Source organism: Cercospora kikuchii (assembly GCF_019650295.1).
Source record: "Cercospora kikuchii DNA, contig_00006, whole genome shotgun sequence".
In the NCBI taxonomy this organism is placed as follows: Eukaryota; Fungi; Ascomycota; class Dothideomycetes; order Mycosphaerellales; family Mycosphaerellaceae; genus Cercospora; species Cercospora kikuchii.
Window position 1 is genome coordinate 860,234 of NW_025408587.1, and position 17,021 is coordinate 877,254.

The 17,021-nt window shown below is 54.2% G+C and overlaps 8 protein-coding genes across 8 annotated transcripts; 3 read left to right on the forward strand and 5 right to left on the reverse strand.

The window, feature by feature from the left end:
- Positions 1-393: 393 nt before the first annotated feature.
- Positions 394-2,919, forward strand: CKM354_000926100 (AAA family ATPase CDC48; the record flags this gene model as incomplete). Its single annotated transcript, XM_044804674.1, has 2 exons — positions 394-2,836; positions 2,891-2,919. 2 exons carry the CDS (start codon positions 394-396, stop codon positions 2,917-2,919), a joined length of 2,472 nt encoding a protein of 823 aa, XP_044660609.1.
- Positions 2,920-3,535: 616 nt separating this feature from the next.
- CKM354_000926200 (bifunctional fructose-2,6-bisphosphate 2-phosphatase/6-phosphofructo-2-kinase) lies at positions 3,536-5,197 on the reverse strand (the record flags this gene model as incomplete). The annotated part of the gene is made up of 2 exons (XM_044804675.1): positions 3,536-3,961; positions 4,010-5,197. 2 exons carry the CDS (start codon positions 5,195-5,197, stop codon positions 3,536-3,538), a joined length of 1,614 nt encoding a protein of 537 aa, XP_044660610.1.
- A 719-nt stretch (positions 5,198-5,916) lies between these two features.
- On the forward strand, positions 5,917-8,865 carry CKM354_000926300 (uncharacterized protein; the record flags this gene model as incomplete). Its single annotated transcript, XM_044804676.1, has 2 exons — positions 5,917-6,100; positions 6,155-8,865. 2 exons carry the CDS (start codon positions 5,917-5,919, stop codon positions 8,863-8,865), a joined length of 2,895 nt encoding a protein of 964 aa, XP_044660611.1.
- Positions 8,866-8,982: 117 nt separating this feature from the next.
- On the reverse strand, positions 8,983-9,950 carry CKM354_000926400 (uncharacterized protein; the record flags this gene model as incomplete). Its single annotated transcript, XM_044804677.1, has 2 exons — positions 8,983-9,534; positions 9,603-9,950. 2 exons carry the CDS (start codon positions 9,948-9,950, stop codon positions 8,983-8,985), a joined length of 900 nt encoding a protein of 299 aa, XP_044660612.1.
- A 120-nt stretch (positions 9,951-10,070) lies between these two features.
- On the reverse strand, positions 10,071-10,907 carry CKM354_000926500 (uncharacterized protein; the record flags this gene model as incomplete). Its single annotated transcript, XM_044804678.1, has 1 exon — positions 10,071-10,907. The coding sequence occupies one exon, from the start codon at positions 10,905-10,907 to the stop codon at positions 10,071-10,073; it is 837 nt and encodes a 278-aa protein (XP_044660613.1).
- A 1,410-nt stretch (positions 10,908-12,317) lies between these two features.
- Positions 12,318-12,956, reverse strand: CKM354_000926600 (uncharacterized protein; the record flags this gene model as incomplete). Its single annotated transcript, XM_044804679.1, has 1 exon — positions 12,318-12,956. One exon carries the CDS (start codon positions 12,954-12,956, stop codon positions 12,318-12,320), a length of 639 nt encoding a protein of 212 aa, XP_044660614.1.
- A 180-nt stretch (positions 12,957-13,136) lies between these two features.
- On the reverse strand, positions 13,137-14,009 carry CKM354_000926700 (uncharacterized protein; the record flags this gene model as incomplete). Its single annotated transcript, XM_044804680.1, has 1 exon — positions 13,137-14,009. The coding sequence occupies one exon, from the start codon at positions 14,007-14,009 to the stop codon at positions 13,137-13,139; it is 873 nt and encodes a 290-aa protein (XP_044660615.1).
- A 295-nt stretch (positions 14,010-14,304) lies between these two features.
- On the forward strand, positions 14,305-14,908 carry CKM354_000926800 (uncharacterized protein; the record flags this gene model as incomplete). Its single annotated transcript, XM_044804681.1, has 3 exons — positions 14,305-14,376; positions 14,433-14,709; positions 14,763-14,908. The coding sequence occupies 3 exons, from the start codon at positions 14,305-14,307 to the stop codon at positions 14,906-14,908; spliced, it is 495 nt and encodes a 164-aa protein (XP_044660616.1).
- Positions 14,909-17,021: the final 2,113 nt, after the last annotated feature.

Consider the following 17,021-nt stretch of genomic DNA (forward strand, 5'->3'; position numbering starts at 1 on the left):
AATGTCGACGAGTGAATGGGCGCCAGGCAGCCAGTGAACGCGCGGTAGGTTTGCCGCTTTCTACGGCCTTCTGCGGTGGTTATCAAGAAAAGCCAGGTGTGCATCATCGCGCGTGCACAGACTAAATCCAGAGCCGAGCCGACAACCTTCAAGCTCACCATCAGCTCTTAACTCTCTTGCACCACGCACTACCACTCTCTACACCCACCACCCTCTCCATCACACCTGCCCGCCTCCATCACAGGCGCTCCTTCCACATCACCGGCGCCTTTCCTGCCGTCTCGCTCGCCTGTCGCCTCGCCGGCCGACAGCATTCCAAACTCGCCCGTCGGACTTCGGTGACTGACATAGCAACAACAAGCGAGGCACCGCTCATCACACAAAGCCGCAATCATGTCTGCAGAGCCAGACCACTCCGCCAGCAAGGGCAAGGTCAAGCTCGACAATGACCCATCGGGCGCCGAGAAGCGCGATGAGAACGAGGTCGCCACAGCAATCCTCAAGAAGAAGAAGAAGCCCAACAGCTTGATCGTCACAGACGCCACCACTGATGACAACTCGATTCTCGCCCTTTCCAACAACACCATGGAGACGCTACAGCTGTTCCGTGGTGACACAGTGCTCGTCAAGGGCAAGAAGCGAAAGGACACCGTCCTCATCGTGTTGGCCGATGACGACCTCGATGACGGGTCAGTGCGCATGAACCGCGTCGTGAGACACAACCTCCGCGTCAAGCTCGGCGACGTTGTCACAGTCAACCCATGCCCCGATATCAAGTACGCCAAGCGCATCGCTGTCTTGCCTATGGCCGACACCATCGAGGGCCTCACAGGCTCTCTCTTCGATGTGTTCCTCGCACCATACTTCCGTGAGGCCTATCGACCGCTTCGACAAGGCGATCTCTTCACAGCTCGCGCAGCTATGCGCACAGTGGAGTTCAAGGTCGTCGAGATCGACCCACCCGAGTACGGTATTGTGGCACAAGACACAGTCATCCACTGTGAAGGCGAGCCGATCCAGCGAGAAGACGAGGAGGGTAACCTCAATGAGGTTGGGTACGATGATATTGGTGGCTGCCGCAAGCAGATGGCACAGGTGCGAGAGCTGGTCGAGCTGCCTCTTCGGCATCCACAACTCTTCAAGTCCATCGGTATCAAGCCTCCGCGTGGTATCCTGATGTACGGACCTCCGGGAACTGGTAAGACTCTGATGGCGCGAGCCGTCGCTAACGAGACCGGTGCATTCTTCTTCCTGATCAACGGACCTGAAATCATGTCGAAGATGGCTGGTGAGTCCGAGTCGAATCTGCGAAAAGCTTTCGAGGAGGCCGAGAAGAACAGCCCGGCCATCATTTTCATCGACGAAATCGACTCGATCGCACCCAAGCGTGAGAAGACCAACGGCGAAGTCGAGCGCCGTGTCGTTTCTCAGCTGCTCACGCTCATGGACGGCATGAAGGCCCGCTCAAATGTGGTCGTCATGGCCGCCACCAACCGCCCTAACTCGATCGATCCTGCCCTTCGCCGCTTCGGCCGCTTCGATCGCGAGGTCGACATCGGCATTCCTGACCCAACTGGTCGTCTCGAGATTCTGCGAATCCACACCAAGAACATGAAGCTCGCTGATGAGGTCGACCTCGAAACGATCGCCGCCGAGACGCACGGTTACGTTGGTTCCGATATCGCCTCGCTCTGCTCAGAAGCAGCCATGCAGCAGATTCGTGAGAAGATGGACTTGATCGATCTCGATGAGGACACAATCGATGCTGAGGTTCTCGACAGCCTTGGTGTCACACAAGAGAACTTCCGCTTCGCCCTGGGCGTCAGCAACCCAAGCGCTCTTCGCGAGGTCGCTGTTGTCGAGGTGCCAAACGTGCGGTGGGAGGACATTGGTGGTCTGGAGGACGTCAAGCGCGAGCTCGTCGAGAGCGTGCAATACCCAGTCGACCACCCAGAGAAGTTTCTCAAGTTCGGTCTCAGCCCGTCTCGCGGTGTGCTGTTCTATGGTCCACCAGGTACTGGTAAGACGCTTCTCGCTAAGGCGGTTGCCAACGAGTGCGCGGCCAACTTCATCTCTGTCAAAGGCCCAGAGCTGCTCTCCATGTGGTTCGGAGAGTCTGAGTCCAACATTCGAGATATCTTCGACAAGGCTCGCGCTGCCGCACCATGTGTGGTCTTCCTCGACGAGCTGGATTCCATTGCCAAGTCTCGCGGCGGCTCTCAAGGTGACGCTGGCGGTGCTAGCGATCGTGTCGTCAACCAGCTTCTCACTGAGATGGACGGTATGACCAGCAAGAAGAACGTGTTCGTTATCGGTGCCACCAACCGACCCGAGCAACTCGACAACGCTCTGTGCCGTCCTGGCCGTCTCGATACTCTTGTGTACGTGCCACTTCCTGACCAGCCAGGTCGTGAGAGCATTCTCAAGGCTCAGCTACGCAAGACCCCAGTCGCCAAGGATGTCGATCTCTCGTACATTGCCTCGAAGACACATGGCTTCTCCGGTGCCGATCTCGGCTTCATCACCCAGCGTGCTGTCAAGCTGGCCATCAAGGAGAGCATTTCACTGGCTATTGAGAAGCAGAAGGAGCGTGATGCCGCAGAGGGCGATGACACCAAGATGGACGAGGATGTCGATGAGGAGGACCCAGTGCCAGAGCTCACGAAGCGTCACTTCGAGGAGGCCATGAGCATGGCTCGTCGCTCAGTCACAGACACTGAGATTAGGCGGTACGAGGCCTTCGCCCAGAGCATGAAGAACAGCGCTGGCGGCAGTGCTTTCTTCCGTTTCCCTGAAGGTGGTGCCGAGGGTGCCGCGGCCGAGGCTCAGCAGAATGGTATGTTGTCCCATCATTCATAACTACAGGTTCCTGATACTAATATTGTCACAGGTGCTGGCGAAGAGGATCTCTACGATTAAGTACGACAAGTTGAGGTATACAGGCATGGGGGACGGAAACTGGTTGGCCGCGGCGGATTCTAGTTTTGCGTCGATGTATGCTTATGATACAGATGATGCGGGTGGCTCGGCCAGTCGTTGCATGAACGAGGCGTTGCGCCTCACCAGGAGCTGGCCGTTATGATAGAGTGTCTCAATAGTTCGCGCCCTCCGCTGGCGAAATGAAGCATTTGCACGATACTCATGTTTCATGATCCTGACAATCAGTAATGAGATGTAGAAAGTGTCTGTCTCTCTAGCTATAGTCCTCGAAGCTTTATGTGTGTAAAGTGAAAGCAATGACCCAGCCCAGACGACAACACATGTAAGTGGAATCTTGCTGAAAAGCTTCACCTCCAACGCCACGCTTCTTGCTTACACCCCTCGCATCCAGCCATCTGTTCGTTCGTCACCCCAAGCGACCGGCTTGCTCATGTATCTGCCCACATCACTCACTATCCGCATTCCTGGTGATGAGATACTCGAGGATGACGTCCTTGTGCTTCTCAGCAATCTCGGAAGTAGATTTACTTCTGCCATGATGAAACTCCTGCACCGTCTGCAATGAAGCGAGAGAACGTCTCAAGTCCACAGATCCCTAACCACGTGGCTGGAGAGTCTCCCCTAGAGTAGCAGAAGTCCGGATGGGTAAAGCGCCGCTTTCTCTGCCTGAGGTCTCTGGTGTAGCAATGCCGGCAGGAGTCCCGAGCCCGCCGTTCAGTGGGCTGACGGCGCCGGAAGGTGGAACGGGAATTTGAATGTCCTGCGGACTGCTGGGGATCATGCTGGGAGGGAGGCCGTCGATATGAATGCGTTTGGCGCTATTGTTGTAGGATGCAGGAATGACTTCGATGATTTCGTCGCGGGGGAACTCGAGCGTGGGGATGTCGTGGGCTGAGCAGGCCATGAGGTAGCCATAGAGGACGCGGAGCACGGATTCGTGGGCAATGATGAGAAGATCGTTTTGCTCGCGCTCCAGCTCGAGAATGATAGGCTCGAGACGGACTGCGAGGTCGTGATATGACTACTGGAGTGTCAGCATGAGTCTTTGTGGAGACTGAAATGAACATACCTCTGCTCGTGGGTAGCGGTGATGGTAGGGATCTTGCTCGTGCTTGTCCACTTCTTCTGGGAAAAGCTCACGGATTCTCCGCTCACTTAGCTTCTCGCACACGCCGGGGTTCAGCTGGCTCATCTGACTCCTCTGTCGGACTCGGTAACCAAGCTTTTCGAAGAAAGTCGCGGTCTCGACTGTCCTCTTACGCGTTGATGTCCACACCTGTAGTGGCTTCGACGCTGTTGACTCAGGTGCGCCATTCTTGATGAGCATCTCCCTCTCCGTTTCTCTGTGCGCGACTATGGCATCCGTCATCCTCTTTGCATAATCCCAACCCTCAGCACTGAGGCTTGCGTCACCTTTGAATGTCTCCTCCTCTCGCGTTGTGCCGGCCCGTACAAAGTACATCTGTCGGCTCTTGATATGCAAATTGAGGAGGTAGAAGACGATACGCTGTGAGAGGTAGCCAAAGGCACAGCTATTCACGATTACCCGCTCTCCAGCGTTGATCATCTTCACGTAATGGAGATCGCGTTCTTCGACGCCCTCGTAATCCGGTATTCGTGCGTTGATTCTGCGCAGGTAGTCTTGGACAGCGTCCTCCGGCTTCCAACCAACATAGTCAGGCGAGCTGATCTTCACTGCACGGACATTCTCCTCGATAATACGCGGATCGGAACACGTGCACTCGATGAACATGGTTTGCACGCCATGTTTCTCGAACTCCTTGGCAAGAGCGCGACGTCCTGTGGCCAGAGGGTTAACCGCATCGTAAATGGCTATCTGGCCATTCTCGTGGTTGAGGAAGTTAAAGATGTCCTCTCTGCATCTCTTGAGAATCTTGTTGCGCAGGAGAACAGATGACGTGCTTGCATTGATGTGAAAGTAATCTTCGGGCACTTCTCCTTTGGCTCCGACGAAGGCTCTTCGATAGTCGCCGAGGTGGAAAATGTGCGTCTTGACACCGAGCCATCGCAGGTACCGGGCAAGGGCAACACTGATATGTGTCTTGCCTCTGGCCGGCAGACCTACCGTGGCAATTACGATTCGGCCAGAATGGAAAAGTCGTCCGGATTCGGTGGAGTACAGTTGAGCTGGGGCCATCGAAGCCTTTTCAGGCAAGTCATGAATGGCGTCGACATATGTGCTCGATCGACGCCTGAAATTGGGCGCCGAGCCTGCCACGTCGGCGGTGCTGGCCATGTTGTCTTAGCAGTGATCAGGGCAGGATGACACGACTGATGAAGTGGCAGTGTTTCGCGGCATTGGGTGTATGACGGACTTACAGTAGAGTGTCCATGTTGGACGAAGGAGCGTTGGCGAAGGCAGTTGGCGGCAGTTGCAACTGCACGTCGGCTTCCCTTTCACTTGTCCCGCGCTCGTGCTCGTATACAACCGTGGAACTTCCCAAATGGGCTCGCGAGCAACAAGGGTCGTCTCAACTGCGCGTTTCCTGGTGTCTATGCCAAAGGTGTAGGGCCTGGTAAATTTCTACGTCGTTGCGAGCTGTACCCCGTCTTTCTATGGTGGCGGCGGCACGCCGGAGCCCTTATCGAGATAGTCCTCAAAAGCAAGTTTGGGTGAATGTTGACTTGGGGGCGAGCCGGTGCTAAGAGAGTTTGTGACCGACCGGGCCCAGACACGTGGTGCGGTGAGCATGCAGCACAACTGTGCGCGGACTCGGTTGGCGGTGCAGATGTGTGTATGGCTCGGGGCCGTGTGCTGTGCTGTTGTGTCAGAGCGGGCGTGATAAGTCGAAGTCCGAATGCCCACCACGGCGCGCGATACGCGAAATCGGGACATTAAACGCCCGTGGTCATCGCTCGATCACCTGCCCGCTTGTCTCTGCGCCCTCCAACTTCCGCGTGCGCTGTCGACATGCTGTCCTGCATCCTCCTTGACAGATCACGATCGCAACAGTCATGCCGGGTCTGGCCAGGAAGCTGCTCATCTTCGCTGCAGTTGACGGCCTGATCATCCAGTCCGCTGGTCAGCGCGGCAGCGGGGCCACGCGCATAGAATATGGAACGAACAACATCACGGCAGCGAGCGAGAAGGACCGTGGACCAGAAGGAGGCGGCTCCCTGGAAGCGCACGGGCTCGTTGGTGCGACCAGACGTATTTCAACACCGCGTCCATGCCTCTGCTGATGTGCGGTAGGTGTGCTCAATCTTGTTTCTTCTTCCTATCTCATAGCCATTACGAGACGTTCAGAGGTTGCCAACATTCGAGAGAGGCCGGTATTTCGAATCACTGACGTTACACTCATCCCGCTGGCATCAAGAGGAGAGGCTTCGAACGCGATCTCACACGCGGAGAAGCTACTGCACCAGAACTCTCCAGGAGCAGAGCAGGATACTGACGAGAGTGACGTGGGGGAAGATGTCGAGACAGGCAGTGTTGGGACAGACTCTGGCGAAAATGCCCCGGCACGAAACCCAGAGGACGATTCCACGGCTTTGGAGGCTCCGAAGCCAGGCACGATCAAGCAGAGCACCACGTTTGTGAAGGATGTAGTCCAGCAGAAGGGCACCTTCGGGCGCTTCGCTACAAGTTGGTTTAGCAAAAAGGGGACCCAGACTGACTCACAGCGAAAGAGTGATGCAGAGCCGGATCAAAAGTTGAATATGGAGCAGAAGAAGCAAGAGATGGAAGCATTGCCAGACACGGACAAGAATCAGACAGAAGAAGCCGGCGAAGCACAAGAGGAGCCAAAAGGTAGGTCGAGTACGGAGAAACGAAGGCAGAGCGCTATCGACTACCTGGCACCCAGAATTGTGAAGAGCGCAAGGCTCTATTTCAGCACGAGTGGTTTCTATTTCTCCTACGATCACGATCTGTCCCATTCGCTTGGCAGAAACGCGACATCATCGTCTGCAGTGCCACTGTGGAAGCGCTTCGATAGCCTCTTTTTCTGGAACCGGCACTTGTGCAGTCCGCTTGCGGATGCGGGACAAGACAGCCTGGTCCTTCCCCTGATCCAAGGCTTCGTCGGTCAGCGAGCATTCTCCATTGCTCAAGCTGACGATCGTGCCATTGTAGCTGAGCCGGACGATACTGAGCTGACAGACTTCAACGAGAGAGAAGCATCCAAGAACGCGCAGCAGCACAACTTCCACGTCACTTTGATCAGCCGCAGATCGGTCAAGCGAGCTGGACTCCGATATCTACGACGTGGCGTAGATGATCAAGGAAATGTTGCGAATAGTGTCGAGACTGAGCAGATCTTGTCCACGCAAGTCGATGACGCCAAGCAGAAGATTTTCTCTCTGCTGCAGTATCGTGGGTCGATGCCGCTGTTCTTCTCGCAAAGCCCATACAGTTTCAAGCCCACGCCAATCATGTTTGGCAGCGAAGCTACCAACCAGGCGGCCTTCCAGAAACACTTCAAATCCCTCGCGGCGCGCTATGGCGATATCCAAGCAGCATCTCTTATCGACAAACACGGGACTGAGCTCAACATCGGAACGGCCTATGAACAGGCTGCAAAGAAGCTCAACGAGAGTAATGGTATTGATGGCAAACCTCTTGGCTTCCAGTGGTTTGACTTCCACGGAGAGTGCAAAGGCATGAGGTTTGACAAGGTCAATCTCCTGATCGACAGCCTGAAGTCATTCCTCGAGTCATCTGCCTTCACAGTCGAGCAAGATGGCGAGCTGAAGCAGAAACAATCTGGCATCCTACGAACCAATTGTATGGACTGTCTGGACCGAACCAACGTAACACAATCCGCGGTCGGAGGCTGGGCGTTGCAACAGCAGTTGCAGGAGCTGGGGTTGGACATTGATCTGCAGAGCGACCCGAAGACGCAGTGGTTCAATGTCCTCTGGGCCGACAATGGCGATGCTATCTCCAAACAGTACGCAGGTACCGCCGCTCTGAAAGGCGACTTCACACGCACGCGAAAGCGCAATTGGGCAGGTGCAATTACCGACTTCAGCTTGACGCTGAACCGATATTACAACAACATCTTTGGGGACTACTTCTTGCAGACCAACATCGACTACTTCCTCGGTGCTCCACCGGCCATCTTCGACGAGTTCGAAACAAATATGACCTCTCAAGACTATGCACTCGATATGGGAGTCGTTCGTCAGAACGCAATCGACACTTGCGTCAAATTGGTACTGGAGGATCCGAACGAGGATCTCATATCAGCTTGGACGCTGAGCTGTCCTCGGATGTCGAACACTCTTAGGAGCCTGCCCTTCGAAGACTGTGTGATCCTTTTGACCGCAAAAGCGTTCTACTTATGCCGTTTCGATTGGGACACGGACAAGCTCGGTTCCTTTGAGCGTGTGGACCTTCTCGATGTGCAAAAGATCTGGCGCGGTGCTTACATCACTTCGGCTTTGGGCACTAGTCATTTAGATGAGACGAAGAATTATGGTTTTGCGCTGGAATACACGAACCAAGGACCTTCTACTGTACGAACTAATACACGCAGTATGGAGGTGGCGCCTGTATCTGATGAGGAGGAGGCGGCATCGCAAGCCAAAGCTGGCAGTGCGGGCGAGGAAATCGAAAGTAGTGATATGCAACCGGACAGCAATCGAAGAAATCACGCTTCGCCTGGCAAGGGAGAAAGTCGCACACTGGCGTTTAAGGCCTTACCGCCGAAACCATCGAAGTCCTCTGCTGAGAATGATCTTCCCAATCTGGGAGAAGTGGATGCAACGAAACGAATTACGAACGAGCTAGAGAAAGCTGTGAATAAAGCCAGACAGCAGGATTATGGCGCCAGTTCTGATGAGACCAAAGATGCAATGAAGGTACAAGACCACGATATTATCTCGGTGGCTGAGGCAAGGAAGAGCACGGGGTATGTGGAAAGTTTGGGGTATTCTTTGAAGAAGTTGGTCTGGTCTTAATCATGCGATGACTTGTGTCGGACGTTGATGTCTGGAGGCCTTCTTAGCCTTCTTCGAATCTGCGAGCCCGAACGCTACACATGCGACGGTGTCAGCGTCCTGGTAGCTGTCCATTAATCAAAGCCTCAAATTCCCCCATGATCCAGCAACGACGCTATCCTCTCTCCCACTATCGACCATCTCAACATCCTTCTCTACCTTGATACTCTCCTTTCCATCCTCGTCATCGACCACATGACTACACTCAGTTTTCTCTTCTCCTTCTTCCTCCTTGATCTCGCCCTCCTCACTAAAGTCATAATCCTCATCGTAAACATCATACCGCCCCATCTCTCCCGGCTCCGGCGTCCGACTCCTCGCTCTCCTCTCCGCTGACTCCGCGTCATCCGTATCATCCAGCATTTCGTCCTCATCATCTCCTCGAACCTTCACAAAATCGTCCTCCACATACGGAACCAATGCATGGCTGACGTTCTGTTTGCGAGGTGTAGGCCGATAATAGAAACGTCTTCGCAGTTTTTGCTGGATGAGTTTCTGCGCGTTGTCAAGATGGAGTTCGAGACGGCGAGTTTCGTTTTTGACCCAGGCGATTTCCTCGCGGGCTTCTTCGAGGTAGCGCATTGTGGTGGCGCGTTCGAGGGCTCGAATTCCGTGTTCGCGGATTTCTTCCTGAGAGATGAGGTTAGTTGGAAGTGTCCTTTGTCAGATGTGAGGGGGAGAGTAGAGCGATTGATTACAAAGAGTTCGATGCTGAAGGTTCGATCTGATAAGAAAGCGTCTGGATCGAATTCCATTCCGTACTGCTCTTCCGTGGCGCTGTTGACGACACATTCGAGCTGCGGATCGAGTTGGATTTTGATCTCCATGACGGCGCACATGAGGGCTGAGTGCAGGTCTGTAAGCTTTGGCGGTGGATTGGAGAAGAAGTCTTGCGTGTAGTTGAAACCGGCGAGCCAGATGCGGACAGCATCGAGTCCCTTTTCCGCGAAGATGTCGGTTGGTTCGAGGTATGAGCGCGACATGGCTGAGCGCTTCTTCTTTGCCCTCGTTGTGGGTTCTTGGAGATCGGAGAAGACGTTGCCCATGGGTGAAAATTATAACTCGGGTGGTGGTGTTGAAGAGGTGAGGTGGCGCGAGGATGAAGTGAAGACGCGTGAGCAAGCGAGTGACACTCGAGCGTTCACGGAGCAGCTATCCAATCACTGCTACAACGGCAACTCGACGACCCACGGCGCGTTCTTTGGCTGATAGTCCTCGTTCATGATCGCTGCGTTGACCATGAGCGTCGACTCGCCTTTCCTTACTTGTGCCTGCTGTACCGCCCTGTTCGTTCCTGCCTGGCTGATCTTGACGTCTCTTCCAGCAGCGTCATTCCAATGCGACCAAGTGTGCACCTTCCTACCGTAGCCATCATGAATGTGCCCAAAGCAATGCATGAGCGGCCTCACCCTCTTCACCTCCTCGAGCAGAGTCTCACATCCCAACTTCTTGTTGCCCTGCTCCGCAACAGAGTCCAGTGATCCGTGAGGCGGCCCATGCGTCATGACAATATCAACATCGTCAGGAATCTTCCACCTCGCCCCGCCTCTCTTGTACCCAAAAGCCCAATTGCAGAACTCTGGCTGAGAAGGAGAAGCAAAGATCTTGAAAGTTCTGCCATCGTTCAACGTGAAGCCGTACGTTCCTTCGGTGAGATACGTCACATTTGCAGCCTTCGCGAGCGGTCCGGTCATAACATCGACGGCCCCTTGATGTTCAGATTCTTCGCGATCTTTTGGCTTGTTTGTGCGCCAGTATTCTTCATCGAGGTCGAGATCATGATTCCCGGCAATGACCAGTTTCAGCTCGGCGTCGAAGTGTCCAAGCATTTCGAGAGCTTTCGCGTAGTTTTTCGCGCCGCCGACGGAAGTGAGATCGCCGCAATGAAGTACGACATCGACTTCTGGTAGGGGTTTCTTGAGCGGACAGAGATCTGCTTCTTCTCTGTCGAAATTGTGCGTATCCGATAAGATGAGGAATTTGATCACTCGTGTTTTCGACATTATCGATTGTGTTCGTCTGCTGACGGCATTGAGGATGGATGTTCTATGTGATGCTTATCAGTGCCGGACGGCAGTCTGTCCTTGGACCATTTTGCTGTGAGTCGAAGCTACCACATGTACGCGCTCGAGTGGCAGGCCTGACCCACGGACAGCCGTGAACCACGTCCACTGTGCATTCTCGCTGTCGAGTACAAATACGATGGCATCTGTAATACAGCAACTCCACTCACTGCCTGCGCGTATGAGAGAGGGACTCTTCTCGCTCTAGGCAGACCTCCCTGTAGTGATGGACTGCCTGAAATGTGAGGCAGCAGCACTTTTTCGGGATATCGATCACACGACACATTTCCTCGTTTGTACAATGGTATCAAAGTTGACAGATCGCGATGTCGAGCACTCTCTCAACGATGAGTCTCGTGACATGTAAGGCTGGCAGGTATATGCAGGACCAAGGTGACCGACAGAGGGCTGAACGTCTTGAGCAGATGGCCAGACACAGCAGCACGCTTGTGTGCCGTTCGTCGCTAAACGGCTGATCATTAATCTGGTACCCGAGCGCCTCCCAAGAGAGCCAGAGGATAAATTGTTGGTTACACGAACTCTTACATCCAAGCTCGTGGGAGGTAAGCATTACAAGCTTTCGGCATACCGTCATCAAAGTTCAATAAGCGCGCCATATACATGGCTTGCCAGTCGAGAAAGAACCACCCTGGAGGGACAGGCCCAGGGAACAGACTTTGCAGTGGCCTGTGAATCTTATCGTTCCTGAAGGGGCCCTGAACCTGACATCCGCGTCTCAATTGACTTTGCAGCGAGGGTAGCTATGGGTTTGGTAACAGGGATTTCCACGGGGAGAATTTTTTTTGTGAGGTGCCAGTCAGACAAATCTTGACAACTGCCCGGGAGAAGTGATCGCGATCGTCGTGGTGTTCGGCATCAAGCCCGCATACAGTCAAGGTCAGGCCTTTCATGTAAGGCGGTCGGGATGCATCTACAGCACTCTCCCTTTCTCGCTGCAATTGTGGCCCTACTGCCCAGCTGGAGACGTGTTGAAGGTGCACGACTCGTCCGAGCAAAAAGATTAGGCATATGGACGTGTACATGCAGAGAGAAAGTCTGCATAAACTTCGGCCATCGAGGAAGCGAATATGATATTTATGTATCCTTGAATCGGGAAGAGTAGGGCTCGATGAAGTGGTTCTAGACCGCACACAAAGAAGAGTCTCATTTGTGGACTCGAATCGAGCACTGTTGGCATTCGCCAGTGATGGTGATGAGAGACTGGGGAATCTAGACTCCATGGCCCAGGAGCGACCTCGCGTGTTAGACGCATGAGGAGTCCATGCCCGTTCGACGCGAGCCGGTCGTATTCAGCGTCGGATATGCGTTTCGTCCGCTCGGTATGGGACGTCACTTTTGGCAATTATCTGCCAATTCTTGAGTACCGTTTTGCGCATATGCCTTGCTGGCAGCCTCCTTCGCAGCCAATACATCTTCGCAAGGATAGTCATCTGGACATAGATCCTCCACTTGATGACCAGCGCGTTGCGAGAGCACATCGAGCCCGTTACGACGTTGCTGCTCGCGTCGCAGGGGATCTGGCAGTGCCTTCACGTCCTTCTTACTAGCGCCTCTCTTCTCCTTGCCCACAAGTGACCTGGCAGTGGGGCAGAGCCAGATCTTGGGCCAGACAGCGTCATCAAGATCTTCGCATTTTTCGAGCTCGTTCTCTACCTGTTTGACAACGACCCTGTTGCTAGTTATTGTCGTTTTCCCGCTGGTCCAACCGTACCCAAACACTGACGAGTTGATCTTGGTCATGGAGTCCAGTATTTGCACGGCTATGGGGTGCATTTCCTTTTGGTAGTCGTCATCATTCCTGTTCACAATTCGAATTGGCAACTGCCAGTCAGAAGGTACTGGATAGGCCGACCATTGTTGCATGTCTTCGATAAGCTGGCTGTGGGTCTTTGAAGTATCGTCGCCCATCATAATCGCAGTACGAGCCTTCTCTGATGGCGTGCCAATCGTGCCCACGATCTCGCGCATCCTTTTAGCGGCTTCGGTCGTGCAGACAAGTTCCCGTTTCGCGAGTGCTGGGTACAGGAGCGAAGGAAGTAGATTCTCGTTATCCTCGATCTCGACCTGCCGCTGCAGCGATTTGTGGAACCATGGCTCTTTCGAAACGCTGGCGTGCGAGAACTCGGAAACAAGCGCAAGTAGAATGGTTCAGTCGATGTTGAGAGTATTCGTGAACGAATTTATGGGATCCGGTGCCATGGTCTGAAGCGCTTCTTGTATCTCCGGGACATGGCCAACACCTTCGCCGCAGAAAAGTGTAACGCCCGCTGCTCTGCATCGATCAATCACAGCGTCGACCTCTTTCGTTTCGCCAAGCTTTATTCGAGGAAGTACGAGATTGACCTTAGGCTTTTGTGTCCGGACTCTGTACGACTCTGAAGCTTGACAAAGCTCCTTTGCATTCTTGACGAGCGGTATATCGGCATCATCGTCATCCATACGCGGGGGCAAATCGTCGTCCCCTTCATCCTCGGAGCCCCCGGAGTCCCAGCCTTGCTTAGCTAGGTCCATCAGAATACGATGATTGGTGACGAGCGACACTTTCGTCCAAGTAAGTCCCTGGTCTGCAATCAAATCAACAGTGACTGCGGCGTTTCGAGAACCCTTTTCGCTGGGACGCTTGATGCCGAGATTGATATGGTGCATGGCTGAGGACAGTGATTTCGATGGACTATTGTAGTAGACTCGCTTCTGAAGAGCGCCGACGTGACTCGACTTTTTGGCCGTTTTCCAGACCGTCTCAAGAAAAGGCAGGTTCGACGACTTGGCCACATGAGTCGTCGAATCGGTCTCGGGTTTACTATGCAGCTTCTCTAGCATGCTCAATTCTGATTGTATTGTTCCCCGAAAGTGCGCGAGCTCAATGTGCTGTTCTTGCCTGATGATGCGGAGATGCTGTCGAAACTGCTCAAGCTCGGCGAGCAATGCTTTTGCTCGACTGATGAGGTTGGCGAGTAGCAGATGAGCCTCGCCGCCATGACCCTCATCGTTATCCTCGCCACCTTCATGGGTCTCAGTCATGATCGAAACTTTGGAAAGACCTCAGGCTTTCGTTTTGTGAACTTCAGCAGTCGAATAAGCTGTCCCTTCCAGTTCGATGGATCTGCGCGAATGCTACTGAGGCCCAGCTTCACTACTCATGCACATGTGCTGAGCGTAGTCGTTCCTGATAATTTACGCACGAGTCATTGAAGTGAATTTGACGTAGAAAGTGGAGCCGACTCGTTCTTGGCAGCACAAGCGCGAGCATTCTCCGCTCTTGCTCATGACCTAGTGGACAAGTTGACACCACCGACGGTTTTCTCGCGATCAGAAGATGGTTCTCCTCAGCTCGAGTGAAGAATGGCAGCAGCAGACCTCGCTGTTGCTGAAGGCACGGCCGACCACGGTGCGTAGGTGCGCCCACATCGAAATCGGCATCCGCACGCTTCTAATGCGATCCAGGCCCGGATCACGACAAAATACAACATACCGAACCTCGAATCGCCTAAATATCAGCAGAAGCTGAAGAAGAGGAAAAGAGATGCGGACAGTGAGGAGAAGGAAAGCGGCAATGCAGCACCTCTTGTCCCACGCGCGACTTTGACACTCAAGACCTACGACCCGGAGTCCGGCGTGACTCTGAAATTCAAGACAGACAGAGCTGCAGAAGTAGCGCGTCTGATCAATGGCCTGGGCCGCGTTGGGCGACACATGGCAGCACTTCCGGAGAAAGAAGGTGGTACGTGGTTGGTATGACCCGGAGTACACAATCCTGTGCTAATATCCTCCCAGCTCAAGATGCAGTCATGGAGGATGCTCCAGGACCAGAACAGGCCTCTGAGGACATGAAGTCTTCTGTGCCGGCGCCAAGCGAAACGAAAACACAGCCGCAACAAGCGGGAGGCGGTGGAAAGAAGAAAAAGAAGAACAAGAAGTGATTCTGCAGCATACCGCTCGCTCCGGGATGGTGTTTTGCTGCTTCATTTGCCAGTATCAGCTGATTTGGACAGCGCGATGGACTGCGAAGGCGGCGTGGAAAAACGGCACCTGCAATCCACCCAACCTCACTCCGCAATGTCGCCGAGCATGGCCCCAGACCAGCATTCTGTGGAGTATATGGGGATATGGGGGCTGCTCAACAGCATGAATGGCTCCCGCAGCCGGCCACGGCATCCCCCAACGACCTCGTCCACCCGTCCAAAATCCATAGGATATTCCCAGCTCGCACCATTGCTGCTCTCCGGGACGCCGGGCAACTCTCGCGAACATGGTCTGCGCCTTCATCGGCTTGGAATCCTCTCCACTTAGCGAAGAGTGCAATTTGTACACGACTCAAAATACGATGAATGAACAACACAACTGTGGGTTTCTAAGACATCAAAGCGGTAAGCCGAAGCCCAGAGATTGTGGCGGAGATAACGTGGGCTCAGGCATGCGACCCACTCGAATTGTTAAGCAGTGCCACGCTGCTTTCTAGGACCCGATATGGCGGATTTTCACGCGAATGCTTCCGATATCCATTCTCCACAATCTTCCTTCCACGCTGTGTTAAGCGACAAATTGGCGGAAAACGCCCGCTCTGACTTGAGCGTGCATTGCTATCCATGCCAAAGTTTTGCGACTGTTTGACAGATCTCAGTGCTGCACAACTTCCGAACAACAGATCCGATTAGCTATTCTGAGCCAACACTCGTGCATGCATAAGCCGTGCGACACCAACCTGAATGCAGCGAATGCGAAAGAGTTGCGGAGCCGGCAGCGGCCTCAAAACTTGTCTGCAGGTTGTCGAACTATACCTGGCCTTACGAGCGTCAACCGACAGGCCCTTCCGCCCTCACGAGCCTGGCCCGACCCCAGGATCGGAGCTTAAGCTCTGAGCTCTGTGATGGTGGGGCGCCACGCCGCATAATTTCTGAGCAAATCGAGGGCCATGAAAAGCATCGGGACCTCACGCCAATGTCCAACCGCGCTGGAGCATTGCAATTAATTGTCACACTGCAGCAGATGACGCTGCTTCGTCTTGAGCTCGCCCGCCATCATGCCCAGAGGCGTTGTCGCTGCAGAAGAAATGCTGCGAGCTGCTGCTCTCCATGATTACGTGCATACAGTCTGGCTTGAGCCGTGACATCGTCGATGATGACCGCCAGCGACCGCCGTGCTGCTGATATTTGATATTGACTCTACTGCAGACGTTGATCCTCCAAGCCTACTGCTTGTGCGGCTCCCGTGTATAGCGCGGCTCCCTCACACTACTGCACGGCTATGGCTCACGACAGTCACGTGTGGTCACTGACCTGGCCTCTGTTGCCTTTCCACGAGTGGTAACAAGTCCGATCTCTGCCTGGCTAGATTTTGCTGTTCGATCACCAAAGCCTGGTCGTCATCGCTTGGAAAGATCCTCGCCAATAGCCGTTGCAGCATACCACACCTTCACAAGTAGCGCAGGATGAATTATCTCCGAGGGCAGCAGTGATGGAGAGTTCGCTGCGTGGCCGCGCTGGAGGTCATGAACCCTGGACTGCAAGTCAGAGACACATTTCTTCGCCGTCAGTCGTCGGAGTTCATCGCGGCGAGTTGCTGCAATGAGTACAGACGGTGGAGCAGTACGCAACTGCAGCGAGCCGAGTCTGGAGACAGGCGCAGTAACAGCATGAATCCTGCGCATAGTTCGCGTACTGAGCTGCCATCGCCAGTAGTAGATGTGATTCGAGATGAGCGCTTGTGGTGAGGTTGAGACCATGCCTGCCAGGCCTGCGTGCTGGCAGACCTGCCCTGTCTGCATCTGTCCCCAGGTCCTTGACGTACAACGCCTGTGTCACACTGTCACGACGGACTCCATGAAATCTCCAGACCCGCGTGCATCAAGTGTCCAAGCGAGGCCACTGCAGGCCTGCGCTGCATCGGATAATCTGACGACAGCACGCGTTGCTCCAGAACGAGGCGCACGAGCTAAGTGCTTTCCTGCAGGACAATCCTTGGCCCTTCTCCAGACACTTCCACCACTTTGAGGCAAGCGCGGCTGCGGCGAGGTCAGAGTCATGGACGCCGAGC